Source organism: Zonotrichia leucophrys, unplaced genomic scaffold (assembly GCF_028769735.1).
Source record: "Zonotrichia leucophrys gambelii isolate GWCS_2022_RI unplaced genomic scaffold, RI_Zleu_2.0 Scaffold_477_39159, whole genome shotgun sequence".
NCBI classification, from domain to species: domain Eukaryota; kingdom Metazoa; phylum Chordata; class Aves; order Passeriformes; family Passerellidae; genus Zonotrichia; species Zonotrichia leucophrys.
The window spans coordinates 7,367-20,259 of NW_026992682.1; the positions used below are offsets into that span (position 1 = coordinate 7,367).

At 56.3% G+C, this 12,893-nt stretch overlaps 1 protein-coding gene across 1 annotated transcript in view; it reads left to right on the forward strand.

Moving 5' to 3' along the window:
* The window catches only part of PNKP (polynucleotide kinase 3'-phosphatase), an 18,064-nt gene continuing 5,171 nt past the window's right edge, over positions 1 to 12,893 (forward strand). The window contains exons 1-10 of the mRNA XM_064701297.1: positions 1 to 232; positions 1,355 to 1,401; positions 2,885 to 3,157; positions 5,007 to 5,086; positions 6,585 to 6,690; positions 7,406 to 7,477; positions 8,845 to 8,893; positions 9,909 to 9,976; positions 11,710 to 11,802; positions 11,878 to 11,968. Coding sequence (XP_064557367.1) covers positions 115 to 232; positions 1,355 to 1,401; positions 2,885 to 3,157; positions 5,007 to 5,086; positions 6,585 to 6,690; positions 7,406 to 7,477; positions 8,845 to 8,893; positions 9,909 to 9,976; positions 11,710 to 11,802; positions 11,878 to 11,968 — 997 coding nt within the window. The 5' untranslated portion in view covers positions 1 to 114. The remainder of the gene's footprint in view (positions 233 to 1,354; positions 1,402 to 2,884; positions 3,158 to 5,006; positions 5,087 to 6,584; positions 6,691 to 7,405; positions 7,478 to 8,844; positions 8,894 to 9,908; positions 9,977 to 11,709; positions 11,803 to 11,877; positions 11,969 to 12,893) is intronic.

Below are 12,893 nucleotides of genomic sequence, written 5' to 3' on the forward strand. Positions count from 1 at the left end.
TCACGCAGACAGGAAAAGGCGGCAGTACCGAGCCGGGGTCGCTCCGGTGCCGCTTCCGGTGCCGGTACCGGGCCGGGGTCGCTCCGGTTTCGGTTCTGTCCCGGTTCCGGTGCCATGCAGGCCGAGCTGCGGGGCCTGGCCGGGCCCGTGGCGCTGCCGGACGGGCAGCCCGTGCTGCTGGGCCGCGGGCCCCTCACCGGCGTCACCGACCGCAAGTGCTCCCGGCAGCAGGGTGGGTGTGGGGAGACCCCCGGGACCACCCCCGGTACCACCCCCGGGACCCCCTCATGCCCTCGGTTATGGGCACCGGGACCCCCCCAACCCTGCGGGTCGTGGGACCCCCTAAATGAACCCTCAGGACCCCCTAAATGAACCCCCAAAAACCTCCAAATTCACCCCCCAGGACCCCCTAAATGAACCCCCCAAATTCACTCCCCAAATTTTCCCCCCTCAGGACCCCCTAAATTCACCCCCAAAAACCCCCAAATTCACTCCCCAAATCTTCCTCCCCAGGACCCCCAAATTCACCCCCAAATTCTCCCACCCAGAACTTCCAAATATTCCCCACCAAGACCCTCAAATTTCACCCCCCAGGACCCCCAAATTTATCCCCAAAATTCGCCCTTCAGGATCCCCAAATTCACCTCCAGAACCCCCAAATTTTCCCCCTCCAGAACCCACAAATTGATCCCCCAAATTCACCCCCAGGACCCCCAAATTCATCCCCAAATTCACTCTCAGGACCCCCAAACTTTCCCCCCTCAGGACCCCTAAATTCACCCCCAAAAACCCCCAAATTCTCCCCAAATCTTCCTCCCCAGGACCCCCAAATTCACCCCCAAATTCTCCCCCCTCAAGACCCCAAATTCACCCACCAGAACCCCCACATTCTCCCCTCCAGGACCCCCAAATTTATCCCCAAAATTCGCCCTCAGGACCCCCAAATTCACCCCCAGGACCCCCAAAGATTCTCCCCCAGGACCCCCAAATTCACTCCCAGGACCCCCAAATTTTCCTCCCTCAGGACCCCTAAATTCACCCCCAAAACCCCCTAAATTCACCCCAAAATTCTCCCCCAGAACTCCCCAATTTCCCCCAAAACCCCCAAATTCACCCACCAGAACCCCCAAATATTTTCCCCCAGGACCCCCAAATTTCACCCCCCAGGACCCCCAAATTCATCCCCAAATTCACCCCCAGGACCCCCAAATTCGCTCCCAGAACCCCAAAATCCCCCCAAATTTCACCCCCAAACCCCCCCAAACATTCTGGGGACCCCTTTGTGGGTCCCCCCTCCCCTGTCCCCGATTTTGGGGGGCTCAGGGGGGTCCCCAACTGTGCCCCCTCCCCACAGTGGAGATCGTGGCCAACTACGCCGAGGGCACGGCGCGGGTCACCCAGGTGGGGAGGGGTCCTGGGGGGATTTTGGGGGGTCCTGGGGGGATTTGGGGGGTCCTGGGGGAATTTGAGCAGATTTGAGGGGGGCATTTGGCAGGGGCCTGGGGGGTTTTGGGGAATTTTGGGGGTCCTGGGGGGATTTTGGGGGGTCCTGGAGAGGTTTGGGGCAATTTTGGGGGTTCTTAAAGGAGTTTTGGGGGTCCTGGGGGGCTTTTGAGGGATTCAAAGGGGTTTGGAGGGGGTTTGAGGGTCCTGGGGGGGCTCAAAGGGGTTTTGGGGGGTCCTGGGGGATTTGGGGGGATCTGGAGGAGTTTTGGGGGGGTTTTGGGAATTTATGGGATATTTTGGGGTTTTTTGGGGGGGGGATTTTTGGTATTTCAGGGGTTTTGTTTTTGGAAAAAGAGGTTTTTAACGGTTTAACCCTTTCCTTGCCAGCTTGGGGTGAACCCCAGCTCTGTGGGGGAATTTATGAAATTTTGGGGAGATTTTCGGGGAATTTATGGAATTTTTGGGGAGGATTTGGGGTAATTTTGGGGTGGGGTTTTTGGGTGGATTTATGGGATTTTTGGGGGGATTTTTGGTATTTTCGGGTATTTGACCCCTTTAACCCTTTCGGTGCCAGCTCGGGGTGAACCCCAGCTCTGTTGGGGGGAATTTATGAAATTTTGGGGAGATTTTGGGTGGATTTATGGGATTTTTGGGGATTTTTGGGTGGATTTATGGGATTTTTTTGGGATTTTTGGGGGATTTTTGGGGGGATTGATGGGATTTTTTTGGGTTTTACCCCTTTAACCCTTTCTGTGCCAGCTCGGGGTGAACCCCAGCTCTGTTGGGGGGGTTTTGGGGGGGATTTATGGGATTTTGGGGTGGGGTTTTTGGGTGGATTTATGGGATTTTTGGGGGGATTTTACCCCTTTAACCCTTTCCGTGCCAGCTTGGGGTGAACCCCAGCTCTGTGGGGGGATTTATGAAATTTGGGGGAGATTTTGGGGAGGATTTGGGGTAATATTGGGGTGGGCTTTGGGTGGATTTATGGGATTTTTGGGGAGGATTTGGGGTAATTTTGGGGTGATTTTTAGGGGCTTTTTTGGGTGGATTTATGGGATTTTTTTGGGTTTTACCCCTTTAACCCTTTCGTTGCCAGCTCGGGGTGAACCCCAGCTCTGTTGGGGGGTTTTGGGGTGGGTTTTTGGGGTGATTTACGCCATTTTTGGGGTTTTTTGGGGGGGATTTTTGGTATTTTCGGGTATTTTACCCCTTTAACCCTTTCCGTGCCAGCTTGGGGTGAACCCCAGCTCTGTGGGGGAATTTATGAAATTTTGGGGGCATTTTGGGTGGATTTATGGGATTTTTGGGGAGGATTTTTGGGGAGGATTTGGGGTAATTTTGGGGTGTTTTTTGGGGATATTTATGGGATTTTTGGGGGGATTTTTGGTATTTTATGGGATTTTTTGGGGTTTTAACGGTTTAACCCTTTCTTTGCCAGCTCGGGGTGAACCCCAGCTCTGTGGGGGGCTCCGTGCTGGGCCGGGGGCGCTGCGGGACCCTCGCCCACGGGCAGACGCTGCTGTTGGTGAACGGGAGGTACCCCCTGGTGCTGCACCTGCCCCGCAGCCCCCTCCCCAAAAAGCGACCCCCCAGCCCCCCCCGGGACCCCCCCCCGGCCCACAGAGCCCCCCCAGAGCCCGCCCGGGGCCGGTGGCAGAAATGGGGACCCCTCCTCACATTCAGCCCCGAGGGGGCCCCGCCCAGCTCCAAGGTAAAGGGGGAATTGGGGAGGGGGAATTGGGGAGGGGGATTTGGGGAGGGGAATTTGAGGGGATTTTGGGGAGTGGGAATTGGGGAGGGGGATTTTGGGGGGAGGGGAATTTGGGAGGATTTTGAAGGGATTTTGAGGGGATTTTGGGGAGGGGGATTTGGGGAGGGGGATTTAGGGGGGATTTTGGGGATTTGGGGAGGGGGAATTTGGGAGGATTTTGAGGGGATTTTGGGGATTTGGGGAGGGGGATTTGGGGAGGGGGATTTGGGGAGGGGGATTTGGGGAATTTGGGGAGGGGGATTTGGGGAATTTGGGGAGGGGGATTTGAGGGGATTTTGGGGAGTGGGAATTGGGGAGGGGGATTTTGGGGGGAGGGGAATTTGGGAGGATTTTGAGGGGATTTGGGGGATTTGGGGAGGGGGATTTTAGGGAGGAGGGAACTTGGGGATTTTTGGGGAATTTAGGAGGATTTTTGGGGGGATTTTGTGGATTTTGGGGAGGGGGATTTTGGGAGGGGGATTTTGGGGAGGGGGATTTGGGGAGGGGGATTTGAGGGGGGGATTTTGGGGAGGGGGATTTTGGGGGGATTTTGAGGGGGTTTTGGGGAGGGGGATTTGGGGGGGATATTGAGAGGGGGATTTTGGGGGGGATTTGGGGGGGGATTTTGGGGATTTTGAGGAGGGGGATTTTGGGATGAGGGGGTTTTGGGGAGGGGGATTTGAGGGGGGGGATTTTGGGGGGGTGTGGGGATTTTGGGGAGGGGGATTTGTGGAACTGGGGGAGGGGGAATTTGGGGAGGGGGATTTTGGTGGGATTTTGGGGAGGGGGATTTGGGGGATTTGGGGAATTTGGGGAGGGGGATTTGGGGAGGGGAATTTGGGGGGAGGGGGATTTTGGGGGATTTTGAGGGGATTTTGGGGAGGGGGATTTGGAGAGGGGGGATTTTGAGAGGATTTTGTGGAACTAGGGGAGGGGGAATTTGGGGAGGGGGATTTTGGAGATTTTGGGGAGGGGGAATTTGGGGAGGGGTTTTGGAGATTTTGGGGAGGGGAATTTTGGAGGGGGGAAAATTTTTAGATTTTTGGGGAGGGAAATTGGGGGGGGGGATTTTGGAGATTTTGGTGGAGGGGGAATTTGGGAGGGGGATTTTGGGGATTTTGGGGAGGGGAAAATTTTTGGGAGTGGGATTTTGGGGATTTTGGAAGGACGGATTTTGGAGATTTTTGGGGGGGGGGAATTTGGGGATTTTTGGGGAATTTAGGGGATTTTTTGGGGGGATTTTTGGGAGGGGGGAATTTGGGGAAAGGGGGTTTTGGGAGGGGATTTGGGGGGGCAGATTTTGGAGATTTTGAGGATTTTTGGGAGGGGGAATTTGGGGAATATTGGAGGGTTTTTTGGGAGGGGGAATTGGGGAGGGGATTTGGTGGGGGGGCGGATTTGGAGAATTTAGGATTTTGGGGAGGGGGAATTTGGGAGGGGGATATGTAAAGGGGGGGAAATTTGAGAGGGGGATTTTGGGGATTTTTTGGGAGGGGGATTTGGAGAGGGAGGATTTTGAGGATTTATGGGATGGGGATTTTGGGAGGGGGATTTTGGGATTTTTTGAGTGAGGGGATTTTGGGGGCTGTGGGGATTTTGGGGATTTGGGAGGGGAATTTGAGGGGGGGAATTAGGGGGAACTTGGGTTTTTTGGAGGGAGGGATTTGGGGAGGGGGGAAATTTTTAGAGGCTTTTGGGAAGGGGCTGAAATTTTAAAGGGTTTTTGGGGAGGGGGAATTTGGGGGATTTTGGGGATTCGGGATGGGGTTTGGGGGTCTCGCCCCTCCAATTTTTGGGGACCCCTCCCCAGATTGCGGGGTTTGACCTGGACGGGACCCTGATCTGCACCCGCTCGGGGAGGGTCTTCCCAACCAGCCCCGAGGACTGGAGGTGAGGAGGGGGCGAATTTGGGTCTGGGGGCGTTTTGGGGGGTCTGGGGGCAAATTGGGGGTCCCCGGGCGTTTTGGGGTCTGGGGGTGAATTGGGGGGTCTGGGGCAAATTGGGGTCTGGGGGGGTTTGGGGGGTTTGGGGGCGATTTTGGGGTCTGGTTTTTTTTTTGGGGGGTCTGGGGGCGTTTTGGGGCAGGGATTTGGGTGGTCGGGGTGTTTTGGGGGGCTTGGGGCGATTTTTAGGGCTGTGGGCGATTTTGAGGGGTCTGGGGTGTTTTTTTGGGGGTCCTGGGTTGGGTTTTTCAGCTTTGGGACCATAAATCAACTCAGGACCCCCAAAGCCTTTGAGACCCCTCCCCAAAATTCAGCTTTGGGACCCCCAAATCAACTCAGGACCCCCAAACCCTTTGAGACCCCTCCCCAAAATTCAATTTTGGGACCATAAATCAACTCAGGACCCCCAAACCCTTTGAGACCCCTCCCCAAAATTCAACCTTGGCACCCCCAAATCAACTCAGGACCCCCAAACCCTTTGAGACCCCTCCCCAAAATTCAGCTTTGGCACCCCCAAATCAACTCAGGACCCCCAAACCCTTTGAGACCCCTCCCCAAAATCCCACTTGGTTCTCTCAGGACCCCACAAGACCCCACTGAAATCCCAAATCCCCCCCAAAACCTCCCCAGACCCCCCAAAATTCCCCCCAAATCCCTCTCAAGACCCCCTAAATCCTCCCCAAACCCCCTAAAATCCCCCTCCAAATCCCCCAAATACCCCCCAGACCCCCTAAATCTGCCCCTAAATCCCTCAGGACACCCCAAAACCCTCCAAAATCCCCTCAGACCCCCAAAACCCCTCAGGGGCTCCTCCAAACCCCCTAAAATCCCCCCAAATCCCCCCAGACCCCCCAAAATTCCCTCAAGACTCCCCGTAAATCTGCCCCCAAACCCTCAAAAATCCACCCCCAAACCCCCCAAAATTCCCTCAAATCCTCTCAGGACCCTCCCAAATCCCCTCAGGACCCCCCAAAATGCCCCCAAACCCCCCAAAATCCCCTCAGGACCCCCCAAATCCCCCCCAAACCCCATTTTTGCCCCCCAGCTCGTGGTGTTCACCAACCAGCTCAGCATTCCCTGGAACCAGCTGTGCCCTAAATCTGCCCCCAAATTCCCCAAAATTCCCCCTAAAACATCCCCAAACCCCCTAAAATCTCCTCAGGACCCCCTAAAATCCCCTCAGGACCCCCCAAAATCCCCTCAGGACCCCCCAAATTCCCCTCAAACCCCGTTTTTGGGTGCCCCCAGCTCGTGGTGTTCACCAACCAGCTCGGCATCTCCTGGGGCTGCCTGCACCCAAAATCCACCCCCAAACCCCCAAAATCACCCCAACCCCCCCCCCCCCTCGGCCCCCCAAACTCCCCACCAACAGACCTTCAAGCCCAAAATCCCTCAGGACCCCCCAAAAATCCCCCTCAGGACCCCCCAAACCATTTTGCCCCAGCTCGTGTTTCACCAACCAGCTCGGCATCGCCCGGGGCCGCCTGCGCCCGGAGCTGTTCCAGGCCAAGGTGGAGGCGGTGATGGAGAAACTCGGGGTGGCCCTGCAGGTCTGGGACCCCAAAATTCATCCTGGGACCCCCAAAACACCCCCAAAATCCACCCTGGGACCCCCAAAACACCCCCAAATCCATCCTGGGACCCCAAAATCCATCCTGGGACCCCAAAATCCACCCTGGGACCCCCAAAATCCATCCTGGGACCCCAAAACACCCCCAAAATCCATCCTGGGACCCCAAAATCCATCCTGGGACCCCCAAAATCCATCCTGGGACCCCCAAATCGCCTCCAGGACGCCCCAAAATCCACCCTGGGGACCCCAAAATCCTCTCAGGTCACCCAAAACCCCCTCTGGGATCTCCAAAACTCCCCTGGGACCCCCAAATTTCACCCTGGCACCCCCAAAATCCACTCTGAGAACCCCAAAATCAAACCCAGAGACCCCAAACCCATCCTGGGACTCCCAAATTTCACCCTGGGACCCCAAAATCACCCTGGGGACCCAAAACCCCCCTGGAACCCCCAAATCCACCCTGGGACACCCAAAGCCCCCCAATCCACTCTGGGAACCATCAAAATCCATCCTGGGACCCCCAAACCCCCTCTGAGACCTCAAAATCGCCTCCAGGACCCCCCAAAATCCCCCTAAGACCCTGAAATCCACCCTGGGACCCCCGAAACCCCCCCAAATCCACCCTGGGACCCCCCCAGAATTGGGGCTCCCCTCGGGGGTCCCCTGAGGTGTTTGACCCCCCCCCCATTCAGGTGTTTGTGGCCACGGGGCCGGGGCTGTGCCGGAAACCCCTGCTGGGAATGTGGGAGCACCTGTGCGACACGGTGCGATACTGGGATATACTGGGAGGGACTGGGATGGGACTGGGATATACTGGGAGGGACTGGGGGGGACTGGGATATAACTGGGAGGGACTGGGGGGGACTGGGGGGGGCTGGGATATACTGGGAGGGACTGGGAGAGGATTGGGATATACTGGGATATACCAGGATATACTGGGATGGACTGGGATATACTGGGATATACTGGGAGGGACTGAGAGGGACTGGGAGGGACTGGGAGGGACTGGGATACACTCGGACATACTGGGATATACTGGGGTATACTGGGATGGACTGGGAGGGACTGGGATGGACTGGGATGGACTGGGAGGGAGTTAAAGGGGACTGGGATGTACTAGGATAGACTGGGATGGACTGGGAAGGGACTGGGAGGGACTGGGATACACTGGGATATACTGTTATGTACTGGGATGGACTGGGAGGGACTGGGATGGGGCTGGGATATACTGGGAGGGAGTTAAAGGGGACTGGGATATACTGGGAGAAACTGGGAGGGACTGGGGGGCACTGGGATAGAACTGGGATATAACTGGGGTATACTGGGAGGGACTGGGAGGGGAATAGGAGGGAGTTAAAGGGGACTGGGATGGACTGGGAGGGGACTGGGATATACTGGGAGGGACTGGGGGAAGTGGGAGGGAACTGGGAGGGACTGGGATGGAGTTAAAGGGGACTGGGATGGACCGGGATATACTGGGATATACTGGGAGAGACTGGGAGGAGACTGGGATGGACTGGGAGGGATTGGGATATACTGGGATAGACTGGATGGACTGGATGGAGTTGGAACAAACTGGGATGAACTGGGTGGGACTGGGAGGGGATTGGGAGAAACTGGGATATACTGGGAAATAAACTGGGATATACTGGGATGGACTGGGATGGGGACTGGGATGCTGAACTGGTTTGAAGTGGTATGGACTGGGTGCGAAATTGGAATACACTGGGATATACTGGGAAATAAACTGGGTTATACTGGGATGGACTGGGATGGACTGGGTTATACTGGGACGGACTGGGGGGCACTGGGAAGGGCACTGGAATGAACTGGGCCAAACTGGGATGGACTGGGAAAAGAACTGGGCTGAACTGGGTGGACTGGGATGGACTGGGAGGGGACTGGGATCAAACTGGGAGGGACTGGGATATACTGGGATGAACTGGGAACTGAGGAGGGGGGTCAGAGGGCTCACGGGTGTGAACTGGTGTGAACTGGTCTGAACTGGTTTGTACTGGTGTGAGCTGGTGTGTACTGGTTTGAACTGGTGTGAACTGGTTTGTACTGGTTTGAACTGGTGTGAACTGGTGTGAACTGGTTTGAACTGGTTTGTACTGGTTGGGTCCCGCAGGCCAACGGGGACGTTCCGGTGTCGGTGCCCGAGAGCTTCTACGTGGGGGGTGAGAAATGGGGGGGTTGGGGGAATTTTGGGGTCCTGGAAGAATTTGGGGGAATTTTTGGGAATTTTGGGGATTTTGGAGAAGTTTTGGGCTCTTGGGGGAATTTTGTGGAATTTTCAGGGTTCTGGAAGAATTTTGGGGAATTTGGGGAAGTTTTGGGGGTCCTGGGGGAATTTTGGGGAATTTTTGGGGGTCCTGGGGGAATTTTGGGGAAGTTTTGGGGAATTTTTGGGGATTTTGGGGGAAATTTTGGGGGGTCCTGGAGAAAACCTGGGGAAGTTTTGGGGAGTCCTGAAAGAATTTTGGGGAATTTTTGGGAAGTTTTGGGGTCCTGGGAGAATTTTGGGGGTCCTGCATTAATATTGGGGTTGGGGGTTCCGGGGAAATTTTGGGGTCCTGGAGGAGTTTTGGGGGTCCTGGAAGAATTTTGGGGGAGTTTTGGGGGTTCCAGGGGGCATTTTTGGGTTCCCGGGTACATTTTTGGGGTTCTGGGTGTATTTTTGGGCTGCATTTTTGGGGTTCCCGGGTACATTTTGGGGGTTCCCGGGTGTATTTTGGGGTTCCTGGCTGCATTTTTGGGGTTCCAGGGTACATTTTCAGGGTTCCTGGGTGTATTTTTGGGGTGCATTTTGGGGTTCCTGGGTTCATTTTGGGGTTCCTGGGTGTATTTTGGGGTCCCTGGGTGCATTTTTGGGGTTCCCGGGTACATTTTCGGGGTTCCTGGGTGTATTTTGGGGTTCCTGGGTGCATTTTTGGGGTCCCTGGGTGCATTTTTGGGGTGCATTTTTGGGGTTCCTGGGTGCATTTTTGGGGTTCTGGGTGCATTTTTGGGTGCATTTTTGGGGTTCTGGGTACATTTTTGGGGTACCCAGGTGCATTTTAGGGGTTCTCGGGTTTATTTTTGGGTGTATTTTTGGGGTTCCCGGGTACATTTTGGGGGTTCTGGGTGCATTTTGGGGTTCTGGGTGCATTTTTGGGGTGCATTTTGGGGTTCCATCTCTCATTTCCCCCCCAGACGCCGCCGGGCGCCCCCCGAGCTGGGCCCCGGGGAAGAAGAAGGATTTCTCCTGCAGCGACCGCCTGGTGCGGGGACCCCCAAAATCTGCCCAAGGACCCCCCAAAATCTGCCCAAGGACCCCCCAAAATCTGCCCAGGGACCCCCCAAAATCTGCCCAAGGACCCCCAAAATCTGCCCATGGACCCCCCAAAATCTGCCCAGGGATCCCCCAAAATCTGCCCAAGGACCCCCCAAAATCTGCCCATGGACCCCCCAAAATCTGCCCAAGGACCCCCCAAAATCTGCCCAGGGACCCCCCAAAATCTGCCCATGGACCCCCCAAAATCTGCCCAAGGACCCCCCAAAATCTGCCCAGGGACCCCCCAAAATCTGCCCATGGACCCCCCAAAATCTGCCCAAGGACCCCCCAAAATCTGCCCAGGGACCCCCCAAAATCTGCCCAGGGATCCCCCAAAATCTGCCCAAGGACCCCCCAAAATCTGCCCATGGACCCCCCAAAATCTGCCCAAGGACCCCCCAAAATCTGCCCAGGGACCCCCCAAAATCTGCCCAGGGATCCCCCAAAATCTGCCCAAGGACCCCCCAAAATCTGCCCATGGACCCCCAAAATCTGCCCATGGACCCCCCAAAATCTGCCAAGGACCCCCCAAAATCTGCCCAGGGACCCCCCAAAATCTGCCCAGGGATCCCCCAAAATCTGCCCATGGACCCCCCAAAATCTGCCATGGACCCCCCAAAATCTGCCCAAGGACCCCCCAAAATCTGCCCAGGGACCCCTCCCCAAAATCTGCCCAAGGACCCCCCAAAATCTGCCCAGGGACCCTCCCCAAAATCCCTGGGGATCCCCCTGACACCCCCAAATCCCCCCCAACACCCCAGTATTCCCAGTTCATCCCCCAGTGCTCCCAGTTCATCCCAGTTCACCCCAGTGCTCCCAGTTCATCCCAGTCCATCCCAGTTCATCCCAGTGCTCCCAGTGCTCCCAGTTCATCCCAGTGCTCCCAGTTCATCCCAGTTCATCCCAGTGCTCCCAGTTCATCCCAGTGCTCCCAGTTCACTCTCCCAGTTCTCCCAGTCAATCCCAGTTCCCCCAATGGACCAATGACCAGTCCCTCCAGTATTCCCAGTATCCCAGTTTGCTCTCCCAGTTATCCCAGTTGTTCCCAGTTAACCCCATCCCCCCCAGTTCGCTCTCCCAGTATTCCCAGTTCCCCCAGTATTCCCAGTGTTCCCAGTATCCCTCCAGTCCCTCCCAGTATTCCCAGTGTTCCCAGTTAACCCCAGTCCTCCCAGTCCTCCCAGTATTCCAGTTAACCCATCACCCCAGTCCCCCCAGTATCCCCAGTGTTCCCAGTATCCCCAGTATTCCCAGTATTCCCAGTGTTCCCAGTGTTCCCAGTTAACCCCGTCCCCCCCAGTATTCCCAGTATTCCCAGTTAACCCATCCCCCCCAGCATCCCAGTTAACCCCAGTGTTCCCAGTGTTCCCCAGTATCCCAGTTCCCCCAGTTTCCCAGTATTCCCAGTATTCCCAGTGTTCCCAGTTAACCCCATCCCCCCAGTTCGCTCTCCCAGGTTAACCCCATCCCCCCCAGTATTCCCAGTGTTCCCAGCATTCCCAGTTAACCCCATCCCCCCAGTATTCCCAGTGTTCCCAGTATTCCCAGTATTCCCAGTTAACCCCGTCCCCCCCAGTCAATCCCAGTCCCCCCCAGCATTCCAGTTAACCCCATCCCCCCCAGTTAACCCCAGTATTCCCAGTATTCCCAGTTAATCCCAGTTAACCCCGTCCCCCCCAGTTCGCGCTCAACGCCGGCCTGCGGTTCCTGACTCCCGAGGAGCACTTCCTGGGCTGGGCCCCGGCGCCCTTTGACCTCCCGGCCTTTGACCCCGTGAGTGACCCCTGAGTGACCCCTGACCCCAAGAGCGGCCTGTCCCCAGTGCTGACCTTTGACCTTTGACCCCAGCGTGACCTGGACAAAGTGACCCAGGAGGTCCCCGAGGCCGAGCTGGTGTCGGACGGGCCCGAGGTGCTGCTGACGGTCGGCTTCCCTGGGGGTGAGTGACCACTGAGTGACCACCGAGTGACCAATGAGTGACCACTGAGTGACCACTGACCAATGAGTGACCACTGAGTGACCACTGAGTGACCGCTGAGTGACCACTGAGTGACCACTGAGTGACCGCTGAGTGACCGCTGACCACTGAGTGACCACTGACCAACTGACCAAGTGACCACTGAGTGACCGCTGAGTGACCACTGAGTGACCCTGAGTGACCACTGACCCTGAGTGACCGCTGAGTGACCCTGAGTGACCCCTGAGTGACCTGCACTGAGTGACCAATGAGTGACCACTGAGTGACCACTGACCATTGAGTGACCAATGAGTGACCACTGAGTGACCACTGAGTGACCGCTGAGTGACCACCTGACCCCTGCAATGGCTGCGGACCCAGCTCTGGTTCTGGTCCCAAATGGGAGAAAAGGGAGAAAAAAGGGAGGAAAAATGGCGGGAAACGTGAGGGGAAAAATGGCGGGAAATGTGAGGGGAAAATGGCGGGAAACGTGAGGGGAAAATGGCGGGAAACGTGAGGGGAAAATGGCGGGAAACGTGAGGGGAAAATGGCGGGAAACGTGAGGGGAAAAAGGGGGGAAAACGTGAGGGGAAAATGGCGGGAAACGTGAGGGGAAAATGGCGGGAAACGTGAGGGGAGAAAAAGGTGGGAAATGGGACAAAAGCGCAGGAAATGTGAGGGGGAAAAGGGGAAACGAGGGGAAAATGGTGGAAAACATGAGGGGAAAAGGGTGTGAAATATGAGGGGGGGAAATGGCGAGAATGTGAGGGGAAAATGGTGGGAGATGTGAGGGGGAAAAGCAGGAAATGTGAAGGGGAAAGGGTGGAAAAATTTGAGGGGAAATGGCAGGAAACGTGAGGGGAGGAATGGGTGGGAAATGTGAGGGGAAAAAGAGGGAAACATACGG